At 35.7% G+C, this 15,399-nt stretch overlaps 1 protein-coding gene and 1 long non-coding RNA gene across 2 annotated transcripts; both read left to right on the top strand.

The window, feature by feature from the left end:
• Window positions 1-524: 524 nt before the first annotated feature.
• On the top strand, window positions 525-4,449 carry LOC145077120 (G-type lectin S-receptor-like serine/threonine-protein kinase At1g67520). Its single transcript, XM_079022923.1, has 7 exons — window positions 525-1,803; window positions 2,392-2,508; window positions 2,876-3,096; window positions 3,171-3,381; window positions 3,475-3,712; window positions 3,801-3,951; window positions 4,015-4,449. Exons 1-7 carry the CDS (start codon window positions 603-605, stop codon window positions 4,318-4,320), a joined length of 2,445 nt encoding a protein of 814 aa, XP_078879049.1. The 5' UTR covers window positions 525-602; the 3' UTR covers window positions 4,321-4,449.
• A 4,443-nt stretch (window positions 4,450-8,892) lies between these two features.
• Window positions 8,893-14,346, top strand: LOC145067814 (uncharacterized). Its single transcript, XR_013688893.1, has 6 exons — window positions 8,893-9,259; window positions 12,524-12,608; window positions 12,699-12,770; window positions 12,938-12,985; window positions 13,085-13,200; window positions 14,018-14,346. It is a non-coding gene; the product is annotated as an uncharacterized LOC145067814 (long non-coding RNA).
• The last annotated feature ends 1,053 nt before the right edge of the window (window positions 14,347-15,399 follow it).

Below are 15,399 nucleotides of genomic sequence, written 5' to 3' on the forward strand. Positions count from 1 at the left end.
TTAAATATATTTAATGTGATAATAAATACAAAGAATCTTAAAAAATACTATATGATATATTAAAATACATTGAATATGATAATAAATTTAATGAATATGACAAAACAATCATTGATATTATTGATGATCTTTTTAATAGTGGTTCTATTTATTTATTAGAATATGTCTATTTATTTAAAAAAATTCTTAATATTTAAACTTTGATATATTTTTTTTAATCTACTCGTGTAATATACGGGTTTTACACCTACTACGTAATATAATAATGATTACTTAGAGGGTGTTTGGGATTGCTTTAAAAAACAATTTTTTATACTTTTCATTTTTCTAAAAAATTAGAAAAATTCAAAAGATGTTTGTCAAATTGAAAAATTCTTAAAACAACTTTTAAACAATAGAAAAAATTTTGATTTTAAAAATCATAAAATCATGACTTTTGGGACTTTTGTCACTCAAAAGCAACTTTTCCATCCAAAGATATTTTAAACCGTTACTTTTGTGACTTTTGACCCCCCTTAACTACTGTTAGAGATTTTAGAGATTTTGTGTTCAACCAGATCACATCTTCTCACTCCACTTTAACAGTTAGCTTCCTTAAAATAATGGCAGATTGCAAAAGTATATTCCTCATCCTCACAGCCTTATGTTGCTATTTTTTCTGCAATCATTGTTACGCAGAAACACATACCTTACAACAAGGTCAACATCTTACCGACTGGGATGAACTGATTTCACCAAAGAAGGTATTTTGTTTGAAGTTCTTTAGCTTCGGCAGTAGCATAAAACCTTATTTAGGGATATTCTACAATTACAACACCCTAAAAAGAACTTCTGACGGATATGATAAGTTGTACTTGAAAGATAAGCCGGTTTGGGTAGCAAACAGAAACAATCCGATCACAGATATATACGGCGAACTCCTGATAGATATCCATGGCAAGCTGAGCATTTTATCTGGTGGAGGCACTGTTGTTGATATCTTCAGTAGTCCTCCAATAACACGCAACGCAAGTGCTAAACTGTTGGATACTGGAAATTTCGTGTTGCAAGAACTGTATCCAGATGGGTCAGTTAAGCGGGTTTTATGGCAAAGCTTTGATTACCCAACAGACACCCTTCTTCCTGGGATGAAACTGGGGATTAATCTCAAGACTGGCCATCGATGGTCACTCACTTCTTGGAGGAGTGAAACGTTACCAGCCGAAGGGTCTTTTACATTAACAGGAGACCCAAATGCGACATCAGGTCAAATGGAAATGGTGATCCTGAGGAGAGGGAATGTCCATTGGAGGAGCGGCTCTTGGAAGAATGGTGGGTTCGAGAACACTGGTCTACAATTTTCTCCCGATGTCCACCTCTACTATGTATCTAATGAGACAGAGCAATCGTTCACATATCTAACAAAAACCTACGATTCATCGCCATCTCTGACCATGTATTTAAACGGTCAGCTTAAGGGTTCAAGTGTAAACTTAGACGTCCAGTGTAGCTCAATCAAAGTCGCTGGTTGTGCTGAATCTGACGTCCTTGAAGAGATGAATTGCCGGAAATATTGTTCTTTCGAGAGTTATTATTATGGCCAATATATATATGGGGATGAGTATGAATATGATGAAAGCCATAACTTGACTGTTTATGATTGTGAAAGACTATGCTGGAGAAATTGTTCTTGCATGGCCTTTACTTATGCAACCGCAGATGGGGCAGGGTGCAAGACTTTTAATAGTAGGACAGTGAAATATCGAGAGGAAACCAAAGATAGCCCATCCAAGGTCATTGTGTGTCATCCTGGTTATTATGGTGGTTAGTAATTAAGTAAATAGTATAAAATAAAGCTTATAACTTTTCTTTACTAGTTACTACAAACATGTTAAATGTAGAACCTCTATATTTAAGTTATAGTACTGGACTGGACAAAAAGATTATGTCTAATTAGGGTAGCTAGCTCATGATAACTGATTATTGTCTAACCAAATCAAGTGTACATATTTATTATCTAAAGGACAACTTCTTGCAACATAATAGTACTATATATACAGATAAAAGTTTTGTGCATCGTAGGCTAGGTGACTGCAGTTGCTGCAATTTATATAGAAACATAATATTGGAAGGAAGAACTTGCTAGCTGAACACTCACACTATATATCACCTATATATAACTCACACTATATCATGAGCTATCCTTTACTAGACATAATCGTTTTTTCTTGCCAATAAATTTATTTTATTTAAATTTTCTTTTGTTGGGTGGGACAAAAGAACCCTAATACTAGTATAGTGGTTCTACATTTTGTTAGTAAAGAATAATTATATGCTGGCATTTGCTGCAAATTAATAACCAGCAAAAGGTTACCTATACATAAAAGGAGAGTTAGTTTTCTTGATATGCAGAATATGATGAGATGAAGAAGCGGAAGAAGAGGAACCGGATTTTGTTGATCACCGGGATTGTATCTTTTGCTCTACTCCTATCATGCTATCTCGTATGCAAGAAGCTGCATATTAGAAGTATGAACTTAACTTTTTTAATCTCCCCTTAGATCCAAATATTATTTATGCTGTCCATCATTACAAAAACTTGATAAAGAAACGCTCTATATATAATGGCCCCAAACCCCAATGTATACCTACAAGATACAATCATACCCTTTGTACTTTCAATATATTAACAAGTTATAAACTGATGAAAGAACTTTGGAAGCAGTCCTACATCTTACCCTATTCTTGTGGGGAATGGGGCATTGTTATTGTTTGTATGTTTTAAAGAGTACTGATTAAAGAATTTTGGGATTTTAATTATGTTACAGATGAAAGAGAATATGGACTTCAAAAATAGACATTCTAACCAACCACTTTTTCTATATAAACAAATTAGGGGAAACTGCTAGAGATGCCATGCTGTTTGGTTTTTTAAAAGCAAAGAAAATCCAAAGGCTGTTTCTGCATCAGTTGAGGCGCTTGTACAAAAATATACAAACAGATATGAAGATCAACCCTGAGCTGCATTATTTCACCTTTCAAACCATCTCATCTGCCACAAACAATTTCTCAAACACTAATAAGCTAGGGCAGGGTGGTTTTGGAGCAGTTTATAAGGTAAACTTTCTAAGACATTCCACTTAAGAAGATTCAAGATAAAAGCTGATGCATGTGATGGATTAATTTCACAGGGAAAATTAGTTGATGGGCAGGAGATTGCCGTGAAACGACTTTCAAGAGGCTCTGAACAAGGAATCAAGGAGTTCAAGAATGAAACCGAACTCATAGCCAAACTTCAACACACGAACCTTGTCAAGCTTATAGGGTGTTGCATTGAGAAGAAAGAGCAAATTCTTGTATATGAGTATATGCCTAATAAAAGCTTGGACTCCTTTCTATTTGGTAAGATGATCCAATAAATATTTGCTTCATTTAATTGTGTATGATCTTGACTGTTTTTTGGTTGCTGCTACTCATTTAATTATTTGTTAACAGATCCGAGGAAGAAAGGATTACTGGATTGGAATACCCGGTTTGTAATCATTGATGGCATTGCTCATGGACTCCTATATCTCCATAGGTTTTCAAGGCTGAGGATTATCCATAGAGATCTGAAAGCAAGTAACATCTTGCTAGATGACTACCTGAAGCCAAAAATATCAGATTTTGGTATGGCTAAGTTATTTGGGATCAATGAGTCTGAAGCAAATACAAGTCGAGTCGTTGGAACTCGGTGAGTCCATATATAACCTGTCTTTTGTGAATTAATATGAGTCCCTTACAAAAACAACTTAACCAGTGACTCTTGATTGGATATACAGTGGTTATATGCCGCCGGAGTATATGTTAGAAGGCTCTGTTTCAACAAAGACGGATGTGTTTGGTTTTGGTGTTTTGTTGCTTGAAATTGTAAGCAGCAAGATGAATCATGGGACCTATGATGTGGAACACCCACTCAACCTTCTAGGGCTTGTAAGTTATTTGAGTTTCTTCATTTGATTAACATCTCTATATATGATGAATAAAATGTCTCAGGCATGGGAACTGTGGAATGAAGGCAGAGGTTTGGAGTTGATGGATCCAATACTGGAAGATTCATGCACTCCCAAGGAAGTAATGACGTGCATCCATGTGGGTCTGTTGTGTGTTCAAGATCATGCTATGATTAGACCCACCATGTCAGAAGTTATTTCTATGCTCACAAATGAAAATATGCATCTACCTGAACCAAAACGACCAGCTTTCTTCATTGAGAGGCATGACCCAGATTCAGCAAGAGATGATAATCTGGAAAATGGCTCCGTGAATGGGCAATCGATTTCAATTTTAGTGGCGAGATAGGAGGAGAAAAAAACATGTGTAATATCGTTATATAATGTATCACAAAGCTGCATGAAAAGAAGTCAGATCGGGTAGTAATACATTGTTCACCATGTTAATGATTTATAAATTTTAAGGTTTGTTTGGTTTCGTTGGAATTGGAATTTAATTCCTATCACTTTCCTATGTTTGGTTCAAGTTTTGAGATGGAATTGGATTCCTAAATGTGTCTAACTTTCCTTCCATTGAGGGAAAATAAATTCCATTTAAACCATAAAGAAATTCAAATTCCTTGAAGATTACTATATTACCCTTTTCATTTTTAACATTAAATATGAAAAACCTCCGTCACTACTCGCGACCACCTCCACCACAATCTTAACCACCACTACCCACCACCTCCACTACCATCCACCACCACCACCTCTGCCACCCACCCACCACCAACACCACTGATGTCGTCGCCACTGCCACCACCACCCATCACTACAACCACTTCCATTACCACCACCACCATCACCGTCGCCGACACCACTACCACCACCACCCATAACCTCCGTCACCACCTACACCACCACCCAACCACTACCGTTGTTACTCCTAACTCTATCATCACCACCACCACCTCTATTGCCACCGCCCGCACCCACCACCACCACTGCTGCCTTTAACACCCGCCACCACAACCACCACTGCCTCTACCATCAACACTAGTGATGCCAATAAACATGTGCCCTTTTCGTGTCTTTTCTCCATTAGTCTTTTAGAGGTTATATAAATTCAACTTTTTCATGGCTATTGTCAAGTATCACCTTCCACTTCTGGATTATTGCACTAGGTTTTTCTTTTGGAAAGTGACGATGAGAAATATATTTTGGCTCAAGAGGACTATTAAAGATGCTTTAGATTCTTTTGGATTAAAATTCCAAGCTACTTGGATTCCCGCCGAGAGTGAAGGATCGCAGTGCCTTAACTCAAATCTGATTACACATTTACAATAATATTCTCCAAGAAATACTCAATGAAGGAACTAAAACTATTATTTGGTTAAAGCTAAAATCAATCTCATGAAGAAATATATTATTAGTAAGATCCATCTAAAAAAAGTTTTTCGAGGGTGTTTGGGATTACTTTTCAAAATGACTTTTTGAACTTTTAGTTTTTCTAAAAAGTTAAAAGTTTGAAAAAGTGTTTGCCAATTCTAAAAGTCCTTTTAGAATGACTTCTTGGCAAGAAGAAAAATGAGTGATTTTAAAAGCCACAAATTGTGACTTTTTGTGATTTTTGGCATTTTAGCCTTTGCTCCTCAAAAATAATCCAAATACATTTTAAAAACTCTTCTTTTGCAAAAAACTATAAGACAAAAAAATCCTTTTATTAAAAATGACTTTTTAGGTTAAAAAGCAATCCCAAACACTCCCTTCGTACATAAACTATAAGAAGGTGGTAATATAGTTAGCCACATACTATTTGATTTCAAGGAGATCGTGTCTAATTTGACAACTTTGGAAATTACGTAGGATAAGGAAGACCTTTGTTAGATTCTTTTATATTTTCTCTGAAGCTCATATTCAAACCTAAAGGGTACTATTCTTATACCTGTGATACACTATTGGCTGTTTGATTCGGTGCTGACAGGTCGGGTAAGACGATTTTGTCTGACTAGGTCCGGTCAAAGCATTTGATTTGTATTTGACCCAACACATAACACTGACTCGGTCCATAAAAATGACTGACTCAGTACAACAAAAAAAAGAAGCTGACCGACTAAATGAAGAAAAAAGACATGCTTTGCCCCCCATTTTACCCATCGATCCTGCCAATAAAACTCAAAATTCAAAGGGACGAAGTTTCTGTCGATACAATTACTAGCATATCTAAAATCGGAGAGCACCATGTCGCCGTCTTAAGGTCGTGGACTCAGTTCGATGTCATAGAGAGCTTCAGAAATGAGAGTAGTTTAGATTTCGATCTTCCTCCATGATAACACATACCAAAAATCCCAAAATTTCAAAATAAAAATGTTTGAATCTTTCATCAGAAATCAAAATCTGTAAGGTTGGAACTCAAATCCAAATGTTTGGATCTTCCTCCATGATATAGACACGACGACTAGAATAGGGGTAGGAGACAGAGGGATTTGATGGTTGACGGTGATATCGTTGGCAGATGAGTTTTTTGGTTTAGGTTTCCATAAAGGTAAGGAAGTATATAAAAAAGAGAGTTTAGGTGTGATGGGATTGACGTGATTTGTTTTTGTTTTGTAATTAATTATTAAGAAATAAATGATAAACAAAGTAAAAAATTGCTAATTAATTATTAACAAATAAATGATAAACAAAGTAAAAAATTGCAAGAGTGACAGCTATAATAAATAATTGGTAAAAGCTAAATGAGAAATTAACAAAATAGAATTATGAAATTAATATGATAAAATAATGTATTTTAAATTTAAGGACAAAATGGTCATTTTTATCATTTAGCATAATCAGTCAGACGTATAATCAAACAATGTGGTTTCAGTCAGATATAGACAACCCAGTTAGACTTCTTTCTCAGTAAGATCTGATTCAATTAGTAACTATCAAACAACCCATTACCTTATATGGACTTTATGAAACTTTCTAATCAAAAGAAAAGATGAAAAAGATGGTATCTTTAAACATAGCAAGCAACTCAAAAGGTGAAGGCTTATTAGTTCTTGGTCGTTCTAAAGAAAGAGGTTCTCGAGGCAACAAAGGATGTTCCAAATGACTCATATTCATAGAGAATTACACTTATAAAAAACTATTTACATGCTTGTTTCATTAAATAGTGACAACCACAACCACATCCACTATATTATATTCTTTCATAATGCTAATGTAACATCCACTTTCCATGTACGAATTAATTTCACGTTGATTTTAAATAAGATTGAGAATTGGGGTTTTTGGCTAAGCACCATGCGTTCCACGTCGATAAGTAGTGACGTAACCATGTATTGGTTGTAATGTGAATCCGCCACAACCCAAAACCCTACATCTTAAGCCAACTACTTACATTGATCAATCTTCACAAATTCATCTACCAACACTAACTTCTCAACCATCTTCACTTGATTAAACAATGCAACATATATTTACACCAATCAATCATCCCTTTCCAGAAAGCCTTCCTTGTAACTAAAGAGTCCAACATATATTTACACCAGACAATCTTCTCAAAGTCACCCACCAACACCAACTTCTCAACCACCTTCACTTGATTAGTTCGTATCAACATCGACTCTATAAAGGTATTAGTGAACAATGTAAGGAAATTTAGCATGAACATCAAATTGTCTTCTTTTGTATTTATGACCTTTTTCAAATATGCTTCACTGCTATACTTTTTTCTGAATATTGTCCCTTTCATTCTTTAAGAACAACATTACCTTTTTCAAAGATGGCAACATATTAACATCCAACCCATCCATTGGCAATCTCATCATATAATGCACCATATCTTTTGTAAATATGGGGTTGGGATCACTTCTGGCATTAGATGTAGCTAGTGTTCTGGAGTTGCTCAGTTACTATCTTTTAGATGCCTATGTGCTAGATAATATAGTAATTGAGATAACAAAGATACGGTTGAAGTTTGTATGTGTTAAGTCCCTTTCGGGGAAAATTAGAAGAAAAGAGAGAGGAAGTTCTTGGTTTATACTTTATATAGCTTGGAGAATACTCAAGTCAATGATGAGACTGTTAAAATGTGGCTTGGGCTCTAGGTGATCAAAGGGTACTTAGGTGATCAAAATGTGCTCTAGGTGATAAAAGGGTGCTCTAGACGATCAAAAGGCGCTCTTAGTGATCAAATGTGATCTAGGTGATCAAAGGGTGCTCTAGATGATATGACGATGATGATGTGCTCAAGGAGTGAGCCCATGAAGGGTTTGCACCTTTAGGTGCATCAAGGCTGAAGATACGCCCTAGAGGTGCACCCCATAGAGTGTGAAGGTGCCCTATGGATGCGATGACACCTCTAAAAGGTGTCGTATATGTCTAATAGTGCTCTTGGTCATACAAAGGTGCTCTATTGGTGATAAGGGGCTCTTGGTTGCACAAATGTATTTACTTTGTGAGAAGGTGCTCCATACATATTAAAGGCATCTCAGGTGTATGACTGGTGTCCATGCACATTCCTCATGGTGTAAGTCTCTAAAAGTGACTACATGACATGATTTGATTGGTTCATATCTAATTCGTGACAAGTGATACCTGAATCATAACATGGTTTGTTTAATAGGTGCATTGCAAACACAATGTTACAATATTATAACGACCCAAAAATCCTACCGCCAACAATGTTAGTTTCCATTAAAGGTATATTTGTTTTCGTAAAGTTGTTTCGATTTTGAGTTATAAAACTAATAAATTAATTAAAATCAATGTTAATTAATATTTAAAAGAATTACTTAATAATTTAAAGGTATACAATCCACATAAGGTATAAATAAGGTCTAGGGGTTAAAGTGATATTTATGAAAGTATTGAATTTAGTGTTTTGGGGGTAAAGGTGCCATTATGAAGAACGTTAGGGGGACCAAGAATGAAAAACTTGTCTAATGGCTCTCCCAAAAGAAGGAAACGTACGCATATCTTATCTCCTTCCATTTCAATGCCGACGACTCAACTATCGTTCCTCGACACTAGGAAAAAAGTAGCGGATACACTCCTCCATATGGGTTGTTTCATTGTCGACAAGTAGAAAGAGATGGCTTTTTTTTTTTGGAGGATGTTACTTCTGGCGAACATCTACAACAAGAGACATGCGACACAATCATGTATTTGAGCAAGGTTATCAGAACCTAAAGGGGACGGGATGAGTTCTATTGTTGTGTATCCTTGATCGCTGGCCAGAAAAAGAAGAGGCAAGGCTACGTCAGGCTGGAAAAAGAAGGAAAAAAGAAGTTTCTATGATGCCATTTAACCATTAGGTAACTATTCTTGATTCATATATGTGATTACGAGGATATATCATATGATTTTTATTAGGGGTGAGTGTGGTGCGGTTTAGTGTGGTTTTTGTCCAAAACCGAACCGAAAACTGCAACTTTAGTTTTTTGAAATTTAGAAACCGCACCGTTCGGTTTTTATGCGGTTTTTTGCGATTCAGTTTTTTTTGCGGTTTTTTGTTAGTTTTTTTTTTGTTTTCATTTTGCCTTTTTACTAAAACTCAATTAACTCGGCGAGTTACTTTGACTCATATGAGGAGTGCTAATCATTTTTTTGGAGATTAACCGATACCACCACCTGTTGGTTTAAAATCAAATTACATAACCACTCATCCAACATGTTTTTAATGCTTGAACATAATACGAATTTAATATAACATTTGTTTCACATATACATGCAATAATATCAATTAATGTATTCATAAAAATGATACTATCATCACTAGTACTTTTAATATTTAAATGTTAAAAAATATCATAAACATTATTTGTTCTTGTAAATACTATTGACTGTATGCTTGAAAATATACAATCATCATCTTATCATATGATAGATAAGATAGATATTTATATTTATAGAAATTTTATTTGCCATAAGTTCTTGTTCTTACAAATATCAACACTTAATATATATATATATATATATATATATATATATATATATATATATATATATATATATATATATATATGCAGTGCGGTTCGGTTTTTGCTATACTAGAAACCGCACCGCACCGAATATTTTTGGTTTTGGCAAAACTAAAAAACCGCATCATCGGTTTTCATTTCGGTTTCGGTTTTTCGGTTTTAGTTTATGCGGTTTTTTTCGGTTTTTTTGGTTTGCGGTTCGGTTTTTGCTCCCCCTAATTTTTATGTGATAAAATTATATATGTCTAAGTGTATATCTACAATCGTTGGGAACTTTATTGTACTCTTATTTTATTTTAACCATGGGAATAAGCGATACAACATAAGCTGATGCGATTCATTAAGTAATATCTTCTATGTAAGAATTTTTAGGATACAAGGTGAGTTAAGGTACCCCTACATAAGCTAAGCCAAAGCATGGGGGAGATGATGCATGTATGTGGGCCATGTCAAGAAATTGAATTTGTTGGTGGGGGATAATTGAAGTAATGCAATATATATATATATATATATATATATATATATATATATATATATATATATATATATATATATATATAGGGTTATGATTAAATGTGAATGATATATATTGTGTGAGTGTATAACAAGTTTTTGACCATTAGATTTAGATGTGTATATGGCTAAGATTATATGGTATACCATAATTACAATGGAACACAACACACATAAACATTTCTTTTTAATAAGAAATTAAAAAAAATTATTATAAAGACAAAATTTATATTTTGATTAATTCTCAATAAGGAATGTATTAAATGAATTTTTGTAACCGATTGCAACCACAATTTTTGTGAAAAGAAAAGTTTAATACTATCCGTGCGTTCTTTAAAAATATGACATAATATATTCTGCATATTTAAATTCTTTAAGAATAACTTCATCATTTAGCATGATTAAATTTTTTAATACCATCAATTGAAGTATATTCTTTTAGAATGAGTGCTACCTTCGTTCTTGTATTTCAATTTTGTTTATTATTGTTTGTGTATTCTTTAAGAATATGGTATAGTACAACATATATTATCAAAAATAATAGTTTGAATAAAAAAGTCTGTAACATGATTAATTTGTTATAACTGACGAATTCTTTGAGAATTCAATAATTCTTGAAGAATACAAGACCTAAAATTCTTTCTGTTTCAACTTTTTTGGATCGATATCCATTAACAGTGCCCACAACTAATATTCTCTAAGAATACTATTAACATTCTAGAAAAAAAAATTTAACTGCAAATGGTTTGAAGAATAATTTAACATGGTCTATACAATCAAAAACAGTAGTTAATATATAACAAAATAAAGTAATTGGTATTCTTGCATGTTTGTAACCGAAACCATGATTTAAGGAAAATATACGACCTCATTTTTTGGTTAGTCAATAATTATATTTAAACTTCCAAAATTACCTTTTACTTGTTTAATTAATCATTTATTGTTTTTCTAAATTCTCATTGGTTCACACATTCACACAATAATTAAGGTTTATATATGAACCTAACTCTCTCTCTCTCTCTCTCTCTCTCTCTCTATATATATATATATATATATATATATATATATATATATATATATATATATACACTTTTTCCTTAGCTATAGTTAAGTTGCAAAGGTTTTGGTAGTTTTGGTCCTTTGTCTATGGAGTTGTTTACAATTGTTCTTAGTTTTTATAGAGCGACATTTTTTTTTGCCAATATGTGTATTCTTTTGTGGATACGTGACATAAAACTCGGTGTGACATAGACACGTATATTCCATTTATAATCCACCGCTTCTCATATCCAATACCATATCACCAGGTTTTTTCATCACCGCCCCTATTTCTTTCGTATACCGATAGTATCCTATTTTCCTTCTCTTGTTTCTCATTCGTTCCAGAAACCTCTGATACATTGCTTCTCACAAACAAACTTCCCCCTTCACCGGTGGCTTTCGACGGCACCGATGCCTCCAACACCCACTAGTGCCGTTTTCCCACGCCTCCTTCTCCACACTTCCCTTTATATCGTCCTGATGAAAACCATCTAAGCAACCGTCAGCCTCACCTCCGTTACTCATTGTCACATAGCTTCTTCTTCTGAGAATCGTTCGCTTCAACTTCTACAGTATCAGCAACCTCTTCTTCGTCTCCTCATCGGCTAACATACTTGTTCGGGTTCCCTATCTTCCCTTATCTATTCCAACTGCTTCCTACTGTCTGTACATTGATTTCAGCCTCCGGTTTGCCAACTTTGTTTTCGCTTTCATTTTAGGAATGTTTTCAGGGTTTTAAAATCCCCAACGTTGGTGGGTAAAGCACAGAACTCCGCCTCCCTTCTTCCAAGCTGCTCGCTTCGATTTCTTCCGCCTCCGGTGTTTTCATCTCGAATCAGGTAACTAATAATGTCTAACTCTTTGTCTTCTACTCTACCACCGCCTCCTTCACTCAGATGTGTTCTAATTGTTCTTTCATCCCGATTATGGTTTCTTCAAAGGTTGTTCTCCATTCCACCCTTTAATATTTATGACGTATAGTATGTATGAGCTATTAATTTATATGTCATAGACAATATCTTTTAACTCTAGATGTTGTGACAGGATACATACACCAATCATCTCTTGGTCTATGTCAAAAGTAGGGCTTTTCGCCTGATTTCCTTTCTTCTTCTGGTTCAAGCCTAAGGTTTGTTCAAAACATGCTCTGATTTGTTATTCATTTTTTGTTATTTTTTTGTCCTATCAATAGCTCGATTCTGACTGCTATTCACATCAGAGGGATCTACAACAATGGAGTTCCTACTTACAACCCTGAATTTCGTTGTTATATACACCGGATACGGGCCAGGTAAAATACCCTAAAAGGCTAAAACCTAAATCAAAAATTCGGATACTCACATAATATCGATCTGAATTCATTCCACTATGTCTGTGTTTTGTGTGTGTTCTGTTTGTCGGTTCCTCCTGCTTCGTTGCCGTTTCTTAATTTTATTAATTTTGGTTACATAATTGCAGAACAATATTGAAGGACTGATATCGACTATGGAATTCAATCAATGACAGGTTGGTTCTCTCTAACTATTCCTTTTACAATTTGACTTTTTTTTTCTTTTATATACATATGGGATTTGTTTGTAATCTCACAAATTTCTTTTTGTAAAGTTTATGTTGAAGGGTGTTGAAACAAAAAGAGTAGATGTTCTTGGATGTTATTTGTTGGCAGAATATCCACCAGAAGTGCGCCATAAATAGATGCAGATGGCGGTTGCAAATTTAAGGTTTGATAAAACAGCCATTGTACTGTGGGTCGAAGGCCTCGGTCCACTAGTTTTGGTTATCGGTTAGTAGAGGGATGCCTTAGGGGCTGTATATGGTCACGTAGGATAGACTGAGGACTCTTGATCTAGGCTCTTTTACATGTTCCTTATTTGATTGTGGTTCTAGAGTAGGATCACCTATCCGGATGTCTATCTCACCTCTGATTATATATGGTCATGCATTTCTTAGGTATTGCTATTTAGTATGTTGCTATGCTATAGGGATCTATTAGATATGTATTTTGGTATCGAGTATGCTGCAGGGATCTGTTAGATCTGTATTTTGGTGTTGAGTATGTTGCTATGCTATAGCGATCTGTTAGATCGGAATGCTGTTATATAGGATAATGTTATGCTGTAGTGATCTATTAGATCGATATTCTGTTATATAGGATGTTGTTATGTTGTATTGCATCGTTGGATCTGTATGTTATCTGTGCTTATTGGTTATCATCTAGTGGAGTGCCCTAGGGACTGTATGTAGTCATATAGGATAACCTAAGAACTCTTGATCTAGGCTTTATTGCCTATTCCTTGTTTGGTTGTGGCTCTAGAGTAAGATCATCTGTTCGGGTAGCTATCTTACCTCTGGGTACTTATGGCTACACATTTCATAAAGGTAAGCTGGTAGCGGGACTGTGTGCTGTGAGAGGACTAGTAGGCAGTAGTGAGCTATATGATTTTTGTTTGTGTGTATTATATGCCTACTTGATCCTTGTTTGATTATATGTTGACATATTTTAGTGGTGGGTTGAGGCGGTTCTACTTTGTGTTGTAGGCCAAGATACTCGGTGTTGGCCGGCAGTAAGCCGTAGGCACGGAAGCTCTGGAAGATCGGTTGGGTTGAGGTGGCAGGCCAACAAACCTTGGGTATTCTAGTCCGATGGCTGAGTTGACCCGATGCATGTTTGTATGTTTATCGTACGGGGTATGTTAGGGGAACTCACTAAGCTTTATGCTTATCCGGGTGTTTAATGTTTCAGGTATCATTGTTGTTGTAACAACGTGAATTTCCAAATTAATTTTTCATTTTTAAAACATTCATTCACTCATAAAATAATGTCAAACACATTGTATCAAATGTTATCATCACAAAACATCTCCCCAGAATCTCAACATAAACTCCAATGCGTGTGTATACAAATCATGTCGGCGCCTTCCCGCGCTCATCACTAGTACCTGAAACACATAACACAACAACTGTAAGCATAAATGCTTAGTGAGTTCCCCAAAATACCGCATACAACAAACACGCCATTCGAGGCTATAATACGACCTTTCGGTCGATGTGTCTCAGCGGGACCCTCCAGTCCCGTAGCTCGTTGGACCCTCTGGTCCGGTCATAGCTCGTTGGGACCTCCGGCCCGGTCTGTATCGTTGGACCCTTCGGTCCGGTCTATAACATCATACAACATACATATAACACATAGCACATAATCTCATACATAACACATAAAGACCCTCTGGTCTACATAATATACCACTCTAGGTAACGTATAGTGAGAAGACTCACCTCGATGTCTCGGTAAGTATTTGACTCGGTAGAAATGTGATCTAGCCTCCGCCTAATCACATAAAGTAAATACTCTCATAAATACAACTGTACTCAACCCACATAGTCAACGGTCAAACTTTGACCCGACTCGTCGAGTGCACTAGGGCGACTCGGCAAGTCTACATGTGTCCACTGACTCTCTTAGTCCTCCTCTTGGCACGTCGAGTTCTTCCCCTGACTCGACGAGTTCCACCTGGCATGAATCGCGGGGCCACCCTGACTCAACTCGCCGAGTCTCAGGAACAACTCGGCGAGTTCCACTTGAACTTAGTCCCCCCTGACTCTCCCTGACTCACCGAGTTATTCCCCAACTCGGCAAGTCCACTCACTGAGTGATTAACGGGCAATCTTCATACTACTCGCCGAGTCTGTTCTTCGGACTCAGTGAGTTCATGCCATGCACAAACTCTATACAACTCCTGAGGTCAGATCTGTTCCATACAATCATAGATTTGGCCTCCCCAAGCATGATACTCACATAAAGTTTGGACCTTGGCACTCATATAACATCTAAATGGTCTAAAATGGTGATTTAGCCCCAAAAATGACATCCCAAGCTCATGGCTCCCAAAATGACTCATAAAGCTCCAATGGTTAAGGCCTCT

Source organism: Lactuca serriola, chromosome 1 (genome assembly GCF_051521515.1).
Source record: "Lactuca serriola cultivar US96UC23 chromosome 1, Lser_US96UC23_V15, whole genome shotgun sequence".
Classification (NCBI taxonomy): Eukaryota; Viridiplantae; Streptophyta; class Magnoliopsida; order Asterales; family Asteraceae; genus Lactuca; species Lactuca serriola.

Bases quoted from the DNA above. Each gene is read 5' to 3' on its own strand.
- LOC145077120 (XM_079022923.1), top strand. From the start codon at position 603: ATGGCAGATTGCAAAAGTATATTCCTCATCCTCACAGCCTTATGTTGC. The intron at 3,097-3,170 runs GTAAACTTTCTA...TTAATTTCACAG, and splicing joins GTTTTGGAGCAGTTTATAAG to GGAAAATTAGTTGATGGGCA. The intron at 3,713-3,800 runs GTGAGTCCATAT...TTGGATATACAG, and splicing joins AGTCGAGTCGTTGGAACTCG to TGGTTATATGCCGCCGGAGT.